Source organism: Silurus aristotelis (assembly GCF_946808225.1).
Source record: "Silurus aristotelis genome assembly, chromosome: 19".
NCBI lineage: Eukaryota > Metazoa > Chordata > Actinopteri > Siluriformes > Siluridae > Silurus > Silurus aristotelis.
The window spans coordinates 14374479-14387725 of record NC_139592.1 but is presented as its reverse complement, the minus strand read 5'-3'; the positions used below and the strand labels follow the sequence as shown (position 1 = coordinate 14387725).

The following is a 13247-nucleotide window of genomic DNA, read 5'->3' as shown; positions in this document are numbered from 1 at the left end:
TAAATAAATCACAACCAACTACAGCTGAAAGACTTATACAGTAGAAACATTACAGATATAATTAGATTTCTGAAATAAAATACATTCTTTTGTTTTTAACCAATCTAATAAATGTAATAAATATGTCAATTTTAATTAAGAAATGTGAAAAGAAAAGCTGCGATTTTGAAAGTTTTTGTTTATGAATTTTAAAAAAATTGGCCAAACTAAATAAGAAAAGTTAACAATGTAATCCACTGATATATTAGTTTTTAACTTTGTAGTGAAAAATGATCTCTTTTAATTGAAATATAAAGATATAAGTTATTCCACAATCTTTTTTAATAACCAAACTTTATAAAGTACTGGGGTCCATATGACGTCATTACAAATTGGCGCGAAACCCGTGTGAAAGCCCGTATGTTGCTCCTGTCAGCTGCTGAGGCGAGTTTTACTGCAGAAAAAAACGGCACAGGACGCTTTGTTTACACGTGAGTGGTCTTATAATAGATACAATAATACTTTATTTGATATAAACTAAGACTATTAACTGTTTGAGGGAGACACGGCTGGTGAGCTGAGTGTGTGTGTGTGTGTAGCACCTGTTCTGCTCTCACCACCCTACAAGCATGTGTGATAGCAATGTGAGACTCTGTGGGCTTTTAGCTCACTGGGGTTTTTGGTTACCAGCGGCTTAAAAGAGCAGCAAATGCACTCCGGGTCCCTGCACCATTAGAGAGTATGTGTGTATGTATGTATGTGTATGTGTGTGTGTGTTAGTAAAGTAACAGTTTTCTAAGCATTGTCATGCCGGTGTTTGTGGAAAATCCCTCTCGGTTTTCGAAGCAGCGGCTGAAGTCGGAGTTGGTTAGCCATGGTGTGGAATTAGCGCCTTCTGAGAGAGAAAAACAGGCTTATCTTCAGGTTTACATGCAGCATGTGGCCAATAAATCTGCTGATTTCTCTAGTGATGAAGAGGAACAGGGACAAAATGGACATGTAAGTTTATCACCTAATAAATCCTGATGGTAAGGAGTTTTAGATTGTAGATTTGTTTGGTTTGCTGCCCGAATCAGACCATATAATTTCCTCAGGCTTGATGAAAGATTTCTGTTCCTGAAATCTCCACTCAGGTTTGGATTAAAATGGAGATTAAAGTCGCGAATCAGGTTTGAGTTAAAGCCCGATATTTATATTAAACAGTCAATCTGGATCACTAGAACAATGCAGTAAGAAATCTGATCACTTTGGTCATGGTTACTTTGGATTTGTCTTCACTGAAACAACGAAAAGAAAGATTCCTGGACTCCTGGCTTTGTTTTATGGTTTGACATTTGTGAAGTGTTTTAAATGTACCATCTCATTAATATTTATTTATTTATGTTACAATGTAAAAAACGTACTTTCGCACTAAATGCTGTAATGTGATCCTAAAGTGCTATTTGTAGGGTTTGTTATGGGTCCTGTTTCCTCTGCTGAAGCTGTGATGAAAAGCTCGACTAATAAATGTTCAACACATTTAATGTCAAAAAGACTATCAATATGCAGCATACTGCTTTTAATCATTTAGAATAAATGTGGGGTTTTTTTTGCTCTCCCAGGTGCAATAAATAAATAAATTCAGATCCTAATTGGCAACACTTATTATTATTTATTTATCTATTTTTTATTATCTATTTTTTTAGAGAGGTTTTAACAGGACACCATAGAAACAAATATATAAAGTAAGTTGGTATGGGATTTTTTTTTTCTTTAGGCTTTGTGTGTAAACCCAAACTAAACAGCTTTTTATAGAAAGAAGTCAATGTTCTGTTCGGTGTTGAGGATTTGTGTTTTGACGTGAGACCATACATTATTCCTAGGGTTCATTTTCTCTATCTTGGCTGTGACCAGGTCAAAACTTGTACCTGATGGACAGAACCATTTGGACCATTGTGGTGGTGTTGAATAACATCATCTTGTTCCTTGAAAGAAACAACTTTTCAATTATAGGAAGCCTTTCTATAATATTCTCCTTTATTGAAATTGTCTTCTCGCAGTGAAACAGATCAGCAGCACCAGCAGCTGAAAAGGCTTTTCATCAATATAAGTGAAGCTTTGCCCCTGATGGTCCATTGCAGCACAACTAAACATGCAAATGGTGGCACAGGAACTCTCAGGACGCATTTGTTTAATTTTAGCGTTTTCTTTTTCTTTTTTTTTTTCTTTTTTTTTTTTTTTTATTCATTACTTTGGGCTTTATTTTATTTTATTTTTGTATGTCTAACTTAACTGGCTTCTATAACATTTCACACTTCGCTACTAAAAGTGTTTCCATTTTGGTTTTTACAATTTAGAAACATGAGTTCAGGAGCTGCAGCTGTTCATTATACATCCACCTGCCACAGAGTGTAATATCAGTACATTACTGTGTGTGTGTGTGTGTGTGTGTGTGTGTGTGTGTGTGTGTGTGTGTGTGTGTGTGTGTGTGTGTGTGTGTGTGTGTGTGTGTGTGTGTGTGTATGAGCGTGCACCCACACATATGCATATGTGGTAGAGAGACCCTTGCACAAGGCAGGGGAATCTGGGTCATGATTAAAAAAACTTTCATGTGTTGGATTTACAGTTTATCATAAACATTATATTGCCACTTTAAAATCCAACATTTCCAAACTTTTGAGTATTTTAAGAACTTTAAGACTTGCAGTTTTCTAACAATTTTTTTCTACAAATATGTCAAACAAGTTTTTTTTTTTTTTTTTGTTGTTGTTGAATGTGTGTGTGTGTGTGTGTGTGAGAGACTACAGGAAGAGGAAAAGGGAGGAGAGGATTCTGACATGGTAGACCTAAGCTCACTGACTGATAATCAGTTAAAACACAAACTGCTCCGGTATGGAGTCAAAGCTGGACCGATTGTAGGTCAGTAGGATTTGATGTTCTAACATGAATTATTTTATATACGTTAAATAGAATTGCAATAAGTACCTTCTTTTACATGCTCATTATTTAAAAGAAAGAAAGAAAACTAAGGTGGAGAGATGTTTGGATGCACTTTGCAAACAACTAAGCCTAATTATTGCAGTTTGAAACGCTCAATAAATACCAACTGTCAAATCATTGATGTTGCTTACACTGTAGAGACAGCAAAAGAAAATGTTTCAGCAAAATGTTTTAATGTTCATGAAAATGCAAATAATAATAATAAAAAGAAAAAAACAAACAGCCAGCACAACAGAACTCACTGATTTAATTAGTGAAGCGATTACTTCAGCGCAAATGTAAGAGCGCATCGATTGAACAAAGAGTGCCGACTATGACCCTGTTCATCAAATGCTATTACTGAATATATTCTGACGTGCTAAAGGCTAGAGAATAATATTTAAGACCAAAATAATCATTATTTTTCATTGTAGATTTATAACCCTAATGGAGTAAATAATTGAACGGTGTCTAACATTTTACATAAATGAGTTGGGCAATCAAAGCAGGTTTATTTCATGGCCTTGGAATTACACTGTGGGTGAATATTACATGTATGGATTCTGACAAATTTTCTGTCTCTGTCTTTGTGGCGGTAGCTAGCACTCGAGCATTGTATGAGAAGAAGCTGTACAGGATGATGACACAGCACTTGCAGAACAGTGTCAACAGTAAAGATGATGCTGGGAAATACTCTGATAGTGAGGAGGAGAAGGGAGAAGAGGAGGAGTCTGGTATGGACTATTGTTACATTTAGTTCTTAACCCCCTTTTAACTTGAACCTTTTTACACATCTGTGCTGGAATTCTGAGACTGTAATGAATTGCAAAAAATACCTTATAATGCTTAAATTATTATTATTATTTTTAAATATAACACTTTTTGTACAGGATCAAAGCTGCTCGGCCCGGAGATTGTGTCCAATACAGATCAAAGTTTAAATCCTAGCACGGTATGTAATTTTTTATTTATTTATTTAATTTATTTTATTTTATTTGTTTTATTTATTTATTTTTTTTTCCCCCTATACAACTCTGGCACATATATTATATCCTTCAAATATTGTACTTTGTAAAATGGATCTGGATTCTGGACAGCAACAACTGATGGAACTTATAAACTGACCAGCTTAATGAGAATTTGTTTATTACATTTAGTCACGGTAGCTGAAAGGATTAAAAAATATATGAGATGAGATATAAGCTAAAAAAAAAAAAAATTACTCATGCAGCCAGACTGCAAAAAGATTTGAGTAGCCTGGGTAATAATCTGATTGAAGAATCTATGAAAGGGATTTTTTTCCAAGAATCTGATGTGGCCATTGACCTTAATTAAAATGTTCTCTGATTTATAATGAATTGCCTGTAAAAGACAGAGAGGACTATTGAATGGTCTCACTCTAGAGAATATTTATGGTTTTGTGTCCTGTATGTGGACAGGAATGATCCAGAGCAGTGGTCTAGCATGCATTGAACTGCCATTTATACATAACCTATGGGTATTGGAAAATTAAAGGCAAGCAGGTTTATTGATGCTTCAACTTTGTTGTTTGTGGGCATGTTCAGTGTGCAGTTTGTTACGGTTACACTATCAAAGATGGCATGGCACTAAAAGCCAAGTTAACGTTGAGTCAGGTGCAGTAAACTACTTTGTTATTTGAACAAAATTAAATCAATAAACATACATTTTGTTGTACCTCAGCACAATCTTGTCTTGATGGTCTGTATTTTTAATGCAAAAACACAGTTGTTCCTGCTGTAGATAATCTTATTTTTATTTTCGATTACCCATTCTATTTTTTTCTAACTTGCATTTAATCAGACAGTCAATAAAACACATTGGTTACACTTTGTAAACAGACCATATTTTGTTCTACTGTAACAGATAGTTCTGTTAATTAATCTGTTCTACTGTAACAGATAGTTCTGTTAATTAAACATTGACTATTATTAATTCGCCTAAACCCTGAACCATCTCTTTATCATCTCTATAGTTATACTATAAGTGTCTGTGCTTCTTCTCTTATCAGACTTTTGATTTTAAGCCAAAAAAAAAAAATTTTTGAATGTTGAGGGCTACACAAGTTTTTGTGGCCATTGCATCACCTGTGCAGGAGATATTGATACCCTGAGTGAGTAAGTTGTCCAAGAAGCTCATTTTTTGATGCTTTATTTTACTAAATGGCAGTATAATCCCCCTCCACATTTAGAAGTGTGTGTATGTGTGTGTATGTATGTATGTGTATATATATATATATATATATATATATATATATATATATATATATATATATATATATATATATAATATACACACACACACACACACACACACACACACACATACATATATATATGTGTGTGTGTGTGTGTGTGTGTGTGTGTGTATATTATATTATATATATGTGTATGTGTGTGTGTGTGTGTGTGTGTGTGTGTATATATGTATATATATATATATATATATATATATATATATATATATATATATATATATATATATATATATATATATATATATATATATATATATACATACAGTGAGGAAAATAAGTATTTGAACACCCTGCTATTTTGCAAGTTCTCCCACTTAGAAATCATGGAGGGGTCTGAAATTGTCATCGTAGGTGCATGTCCACTGTGAGAGACATAATCTAAAAAAAAAAATCCAGAAATCACAATATATGATTTTTAAACTATTTATTTGTATGATACAGCTGCAAATAAGTATTTGAACACCTGTTTATTAGCTAGAATTCTGATCCTCAAAGACCTGTTAGTCTGCCTTTAAAATGTCCACCTCCACTACATTTATTATCCTAAATTAGATGCACCTGTTTGAGGTCGTTAGCTGCATAAATACACCTGTCCACCCCATACAATCAGTAAGAATCCAACTACTAACATGGCCAAGACCAAAGAGCTGTCCAAAGACACTAGAGACAAAAAATGTACACCTACACAAGGCCGGAAAGCGCTACGGGGAAATTGCCAAGCAGCTTGGTAAAAAAAAGTTCCACTGTTGGAACAATCATTAGAAAATGGAAGAAGCTAAACATGACTGTCAATCTCCCTCGGACTGGGGCTCCATGCAAGATCTCACCTCGTGGGGTCTCAATGATCCTAAGGAAGGTGAGAAATCAGCCCAGAACTACACGGAAGGAACTGGTCAATGACCTGAAAAGAGCTGGGACCACCGTTTCCAAGGTTACTGTTGGTAATACACTAAGACGTCATGGTTTGAAATCATGCATGGCACGGAAGGTTCCCCTGCTTAAACCAGCACATGTCCAGGCAAGTCTCAAGTTTGCCAATGACCATTTGGATGATCCAGAGGAGTCATGGGAGAAAGTCATGTGGTCAGATGGGACCAAAATAGAACTTTTGGGTCATAATTCCACTAAACGTGTTTGGAGGAAGAAGAATGATGAGTACCATCCCAAGAACACCATCCCTACTTTGAAGCATGGGGGTGGTAGCATCATGCTTTGGGGGTGTTTTTCTGCACATGGGACAGGGCGACTGCACTGTATTAAGGAGAGGATGACCGGGGCCATGTATTGCGAGATTTTGGGGAACAACCTCCTTCCCTCAGTTAGAGCATTGAAGATGGGTCGAGGCTGGGTCTTCCAACATGAGAATGACCCGAAGCACACAGCCAGGATAACCAAGGAGACACCTGACTGATTTAGAGAAGATCTGTGTGGAGGAGTGGGCCAAAATCCCTCCTGCAGTGTGTGCAAACCTGGTGAAAAACTACAGGAAATGTTTGACCTCTGTAATTGCAAACAAAGGCTACTGTACCAAATATTAACATTGACTTGCTCAGGTGTTCAAATACTTATTTGCAGCTGTATCATACAAATAAAAAGTAAAAAAATCATACATTGTGATTTCTGGATATTTTTTTTTAAGATTATGTCTCTCACAGTGGACATGCACCTACGATGACAATTTCAGACCCCTCCATGATTTCTAAGTGGGAGAACTTGCAAAATAGCAGGGTGTTCAAATACTTATTTTCCTCACTGTATATAGGACCCATATCTCTATATCTTCCTGAGTGGGAGAGTGGCATTAAATTTAAGGCAGACTAAACTGCTGCAGGCCAGTAAGAAATTACACTCAGCCTGGCCCTAATCCAAGAAGTGATGGTTAGAAATGTGTAACCTCTAGTAAGTCAAGGCAAATTGGCAGAGAGAAAACCTAGACAACTTTGAAGCACTCTTTAGACTCTCACAAACTCTATTGGCTGTTGTGGACTCAGTGAAGCCCTGTGACTTTCCTCCCTCCTGAATTTCCTCTTTTTAAAAGATGTGTCAACAGACAAAAGCTAATCATTGGCACTTGGTATAATCAGTGCAAAATGGGCTGCAATCGAGTTCGGTTTTAAATGACACAGAAAAGGGTCCGAACACTGGTGATGGTTTCTGGTTTTTGTTGTTTATCATTTGAGTTAAAAACCTGTTTGTGCTTTTAAAAGTTTTTACAGATTAATTAGATTAAGACTGTACTACAATTAAATTAAAACATTCTATAAATAAATAAAATACAATTTAAATGCAATCTATATAATATTCAGTTTGTTCAAGTAAAACAGACCCGCTCTGGAGACTGAATCTGGCTGATAGGGTTTTTTTATTATTATTATTTATTTATTTATTTATTATTTTTTTTTAGAGATCTTGCACAGATTTAATGCACTTTTTAATTTTGTACACATAGGTGGGGCTGAAATATCAGAGCAACGAAACATTTTATCCTCAGTGCTTTGTCCCCCCTATGAGACAGGTACAGTAACAGCACCTTAACATGGTGGTAACAAGGGTACAAATCCACTACTCTTTTGTTCACTTTTTAATTACATTATACTTAAATGTGTTGTTAGTATTAAAAACTTCTATCGAGAGAAAAGTATTATTTTGTTTTACTGTAAGAATGACACTGTGGGGATTCCATAAGTAACTTATCAACTTGACTATTAAATCATTTCTTATGTCCATAATTGTCGCCAAGGCATTCAAGGCTCTCCATAGTAGAGGACATTCTGAAGGGTATCCAATTGGAAGTTGTGACCCACTGGACAAGGAGAATCACTGCAGAAAAATCTTGAAATCATCTTGTTGTCATAAAATTACTGACAGCATGTCTCTCTCATAGTAAAGTCAGAACAAATCACCAAGGTGAAATTGAGGTTTTCCTCTGTCCCTGGAGCTCCTCTTACTGGATCCTGGACAGCACCACATGCTGGTCTGTTCAAAGAATGTCCTCCTATGTCAACCATCTTGATAGGACACGGTCAAGAGAGCAAGCTTCTTAGTGGGATTTACCAGGGTTGTACAATTGTGTATAGAATGCACTGTGAAGGTGGGCACATATGTTAAGGGCAGTTATATATATGAACATCGAAATTTGAAAGGTCTGTCAAATAAATCCATTACTTGTTCTGGTCTTTCCTGTATACCATGACCCATTGCTAGCTCTGTTGTATACTATTCCTTCTTTACCACAGCAACATGCTACAGTGTCACTATTACCCATCTACACTGAAGGTGTATGTAGCAGCAATAATGCACTCAAATTACTTTAAAAGATCAAATAGAACCTATAATGCTTAAGTCACAAGATCTTGGGTTTTGTGTTTGCTCTTTGGGTTAACTCATTTGTGCAAAGTACTAAAGCATTATGTTGACTTGTTTTAATGGGGCTTATGCTGTCTGGATATAAAGCATAATATTTGCTCATTTAGTTGCAATTGTGACTAAAGTAGATATATTAATTATAGGGCAAGAATCAAGAGGGATCGTTGGAGAGCCTCCAGAGCCGTTCCCTGTCATTCAGCATTACACAACTTGTGGAGGAGGGGAGTGTGGCTGTGTGGTGGTGGTGGTATGGCTGTGTGGTGGTATAGTGTCGTGGTGGTGGTGGTGTGATGTCATGGTGTTATTTTTGTTGTGTACAGAATGTTTTGTTTCATTGGTCTTTGTGTGGTGGACAAAGCATGTTTTTAAAAAAAAAAAAAAAAAAAAAAAAAAGTGCAGCGTCCACTAAGCCCTGTTTATTTGTGAATGAGAATTTTAATCTGAGTGCCTATATGGCCTGCAGATTGAGAATCGTCTGAGCCCTCAGTCAAAGTCAGCAGAGACTGAGAGAAGCTATAGCCAGACACCACTGGCAAGCAGGGCACAATGGGTCAGTAATCCTATTAAATGTGTGAGTACACACACACACACACACACACACACACACACACACACACACTGGGATCAGCTAAAATTACAGGCTGCAACTTTAAAAATTTCTACAAGATATTTCGGTCTGTGTGCATGTGTCAGTTAAAAATGTAAGGTTGTTTGTGTACAAAATTTATTTATTAATTTTTTTGGAGTTTCAGTTCAACAAAAGCCCAGTGAATGAGTCTCTCTATCTGACCCCTGAGTGTTTACCCCTTCAGAAGCAACCAACCACAATAGAACCAGCGATAGTAACTCAATTCTTTGTTTAATGTGTTTCTCTTTCCTCACAAACTGGGTGCACATTTTGTGTTCTTGCAGGAGTTCTAATTTCCTTCTTATTTAAACATTCAAGTGGTTCTTTTTTCCTTCTCACTATTTTCCCTTTTTCCTCACATTTGTACTGTGGCTCATCTAGAACATCCCATTGTGATTAGCACAACATTTTCCAACTATAGAGGTTTCAGTATTTTCTTTTTGTCACGCCTTTTATCAGTTGTCACTTGCCAGAGGCTTGCTGTCCACTTTGTCATATCTCTGCCTTCACTCCTCACCTTATTTTGCTGTCAATCTGCATCAGGTAATCCTTTTCTATTTCTTCTGTTGTAGGAATCAGTCACTGATGTTCTGATGGAGATGTTTCCAGATACTGCAATGACACCAACTGGGATAACGTGAGTCCATTAAGGAGAAATCCATTGCAAACATTATGCAAAATGTTATTTATGTATAAAGTTACAGTGTGTCTTTTTGTTTATAAATGGGATTATTCTGTAGCAGTTATCAAACTCTTACTAAGTTTCTGCCTTTGCTGCACAATGCAAATGCCATTAGTGGTGAAAGATCACTAAAATTACTTCTGTACTTCATCATGGTCAAGACAGAATTATGTATCTTTTTTCTTCCCAAACTACTTAATTTCATTTAAGTTGACACTTACCAACTCGCCTACCTACAGAGATTGATTAAGAAATATTTGAACAAAGTTACTGATCTTTAAGTTATTTTATATTACTATAATAATTTTATTATATTTATTTTATTTATATATATATATATATATATATATGCATGCATGCACAATGAACTAGTGTTATTTTCTTACTGAAGAGATAAAAGCTCTAAAGATGATTCCGAATGTGGCATTTAAATTTGGAATCGTTGGCTGTTAACTCAGTATGATGTCCATAGAGATGTCACTGCCAATAAGGCAAGCTGTCATTGGGTCGAAAGCTAAATCTCGCCAGACATTTGGTGTGGCCATATCAACTATTTGGTACATTTAAAAAAAAAAAAATAAATAAAAAAAGAGAATGAACTGGTGAGCTCACATCTCAGAGGCTACACAAAACAATTCTTTCCCTGAAAATTATACCCTCATGACAATTGGCAAGATAAAGAACTGCAAACATGCTAAGCATATCTGTGTCGGTCAACAATCAAGAGCAGCCTTTATCAGAATAAATACAGAGGGGTTTACCACAAAAATGTGACCAGACTAGATCATCATAAGCACAGTTTTGGAAGAACATCCTATTTACGGATAAGACAAAGATCAATTTGGCCCCAATCCAAGAAGTGATGGTTAGAAATGTGTAACCTCTAGTAAGTCAAGGCAAAGTCAAGGGGGAGTGGTGGCTCCAGCGGTTAAGGCGCTGGGTTGCAGATCGGGAGGTCTGGGGTTCAAGCCCCGGTATCGCCAAGCTGCCACTCTTGGGCCCTTGAGCAAGGCCCTTAACCCTCTATGCTCCGGGGGTCCCTTACGGGGGAAATATCAAGGTCCGTGACGTCGGAGTGACGTGGGGCCGCCTTCCCGTGGGCTCACCACCTGCAGGAGGGACCGTAAGGGACGGTGCTGTGAGGATTGGGCAGCAGTCGAAGGCGGGGGCCTGCTTAGACTGCTGCCCCCGCGACCCGAATTACGGATAAGCGGAAGAAAATGAATGAATGAATGAATGAATGAACAAAGATCAATTTGCTCAGATTTATCCAAACCCACTGCACACGCTACTGCACACTGCAGATGGACAATGATGTGAAACATACTTTGACAGCAGCCTGAAATATTTTTTTAGACAAAGAAATTGATTTATCCTGCAGTGGCTTGCTAAAGGCAAAAACCAAAAGCAAACAAATACACAAGAAGCAAGCAGAAACTTAAAACTGGCAGAGCATCACCTGTGACCAAACCCAGTGCCTCACAATGTCTGTAGGTTTCCAGACTCATTGTCTGCAGAGGATTTACAACCGAGTATTAAAAATGACAGTTAAATGTAGTGTTTTTGTCCCTTATATGAAGGACCACATATAACAATTGCTGCAATTATAACATTGTTCAGTGATTTGAATATAAATACTCTTCAGCCTTTTGATGAGCTGATTGAAAGGCCACTAAAGCTTATAGAAGTTCTCTGTTCATTGACTATCCTAGGAACGTTCACAGAATCTCCTATATTATGTCTAATCTTATTTCTAATAAATAAAGATAAATGTCTAATGTTATTTCTAATAAATAGAGATGCCTAATCTTATTTCCAATAAATAGGGAGATGTTGAATAAACATGCTAAAAATATATGGGTAATTATTTAGAAAATGCAACCAGAGCTCAGAAAAGAGACGGAGGCAGAATTTCTAGTGTTATTCCAATATTTATTTCTGCCACAAGTATCGCAGCTCTTTTTGAACACTTTCCTAGCTTTGTGGAATCACTTGGAACTGGACTTGCATCACCGTCTGACACCGTCTGGTTCTCGCACTATACTGCAGGAACGGGGAGAAAACTATTTCTGTCAGGGACAGTTGTGGGAAATGCCTTCGCAACTCGCAAGTGTTTGGACAAGCTGCCATGTAAGGCTGTGTACACACACAACGTCTTTTTAAAGCAGACAGTAGATTGTGAATTCAAAAAGGGCCTGAGCTAGTTTTCTGGGGCATTCTCAACTGCATTTTAAAACAGCAATTTTTATTTAGATGATGTGTGTGAACACAGCATTACTTTATTATGTATCATGGCTTGGCAGTTAAATAATGTTGGTTCAGGCTTCTATCTTTACGTAGCAAAACAATTTCTTTCATCCACAACTCTAACAAACGGTAATTGATTTTGATTGGTGCTGAGGTTTGATATTGAGAGTTGAAAGTGGTTGGATGATGGACGAGTCAGTTTATCTTTGTTGCGATTTTTGTCTTTCACCTGTGTTAAGCTTTATTTTTCTTACTATGTAACTTGGCTTACCACCATTTCTGTTTGCTTGGAATTCTGTGTATTGAGATTAATGAAGTCCGAGCACAGCACAACACAAATTTATAAAATGTTATTTAAGTGGCTTGCAGTAACATTTTTCTTCCAGAAAGGAGCCAAATTACATTCAGTTAATTATGAAATGTTACATCCTGAGGCTTTAATTCATTACTGTTGATTATTCATTATCTCAAACCCCCGCTCCCATTTATTTTCTTGTTCTTTAGTGCCACCAAGAGACGGTCTATAAAGGGAGCAGCAGGTCGTCCCGTACAATTCAAATACCCAGACACCCCACTGAGTCCTGCCACACTGGAGAGACAGGAGATCCAGCAACGTCTGGTTCCTCTGTGGGTGCAGATTGTGGTCTTCTTTCTAGTGGTTGCTCTGCTGTACGTCATGTACATATCAATAGAAGAGCCACTGGAGAATCCTTTCAGCACACTGCTAAGCAGCCTGAGTCAGGAGCCGAGCAGCGATGACCTCGCACTTGTCCCTAACTCTCAGGACACACACACCTGAGACACCTGAATTTTATTGTGTATTGGACTTTTTGCATAGAATTTAAGTATAACTGCAGGATTGCAGGATTTTTACTGTTCTAGTCAAATAAATGTAGATGAGTGTGGTTTGATCTGTTATATTTTCTGTGTATGATTTTACCTTGTTGGATATTATCTTTTGTCTTCTCACTTCAGGATCAATCAAATGAAGTGTTGTTTGGAGAGCCACAAGGTACCCATGTCTTACCCACAGGAGTATTGTATTGTTTTTTTTTTATTATTATTATTCCATTGTCATGTTGAATAAATAAATGTTTTGAATAGTTCTGAGT

The 13247-nt window shown here is 36.9% G+C and overlaps 1 protein-coding gene across 7 annotated transcripts; it reads left to right on the top strand.

Annotated features, from left to right (window-relative positions):
* The first annotated feature begins 724 nt into the window (after nucleotides 1-724).
* lemd1 (LEM domain containing 1) lies at nucleotides 725-13238 on the top strand. Of its 7 annotated transcripts, none has more exons than XM_083521619.1 (10): nucleotides 725-978; nucleotides 2766-2877; nucleotides 3537-3671; nucleotides 3828-3889; nucleotides 7662-7727; nucleotides 8722-8799; nucleotides 9042-9128; nucleotides 9331-9420; nucleotides 9779-9843; nucleotides 12640-13238. In XM_083521619.1, exons 1-10 carry the CDS (start codon nucleotides 787-789, stop codon nucleotides 12932-12934), a joined length of 1182 nt encoding a protein of 393 aa, XP_083377745.1. In that variant the 5' UTR covers nucleotides 725-786; the 3' UTR covers nucleotides 12935-13238. The 7 variants fall into 7 exon arrangements, with proteins under 7 accessions (XP_083377745.1, XP_083377744.1, XP_083377749.1 ...); XM_083521618.1 differs by having other exon boundaries at nucleotides 9042-9149; XM_083521623.1 differs by lacking the exon at nucleotides 8722-8799.
* Nucleotides 13239-13247: the final 9 nt, after the last annotated feature.

Excerpts from the sequence above, each read along its gene's own strand:
- lemd1 (XM_083521618.1), top strand. The coding sequence starts at position 787 with ATGCCGGTGTTTGTGGAAAATCCCTCTCGGTTTTCGAAGCAGCGGCTG. Across the intron at positions 979-2,765 it reads AACAGGGACAAAATGGACAT|GAAGAGGAAAAGGGAGGAGA; the intron begins GTAAGTTTATCA and ends GAGAGACTACAG. Across the intron at positions 9,150-9,330 it reads TCAGTAATCCTATTAAATGT|TTCAACAAAAGCCCAGTGAA; the intron begins GTGAGTACACAC and ends TTGGAGTTTCAG.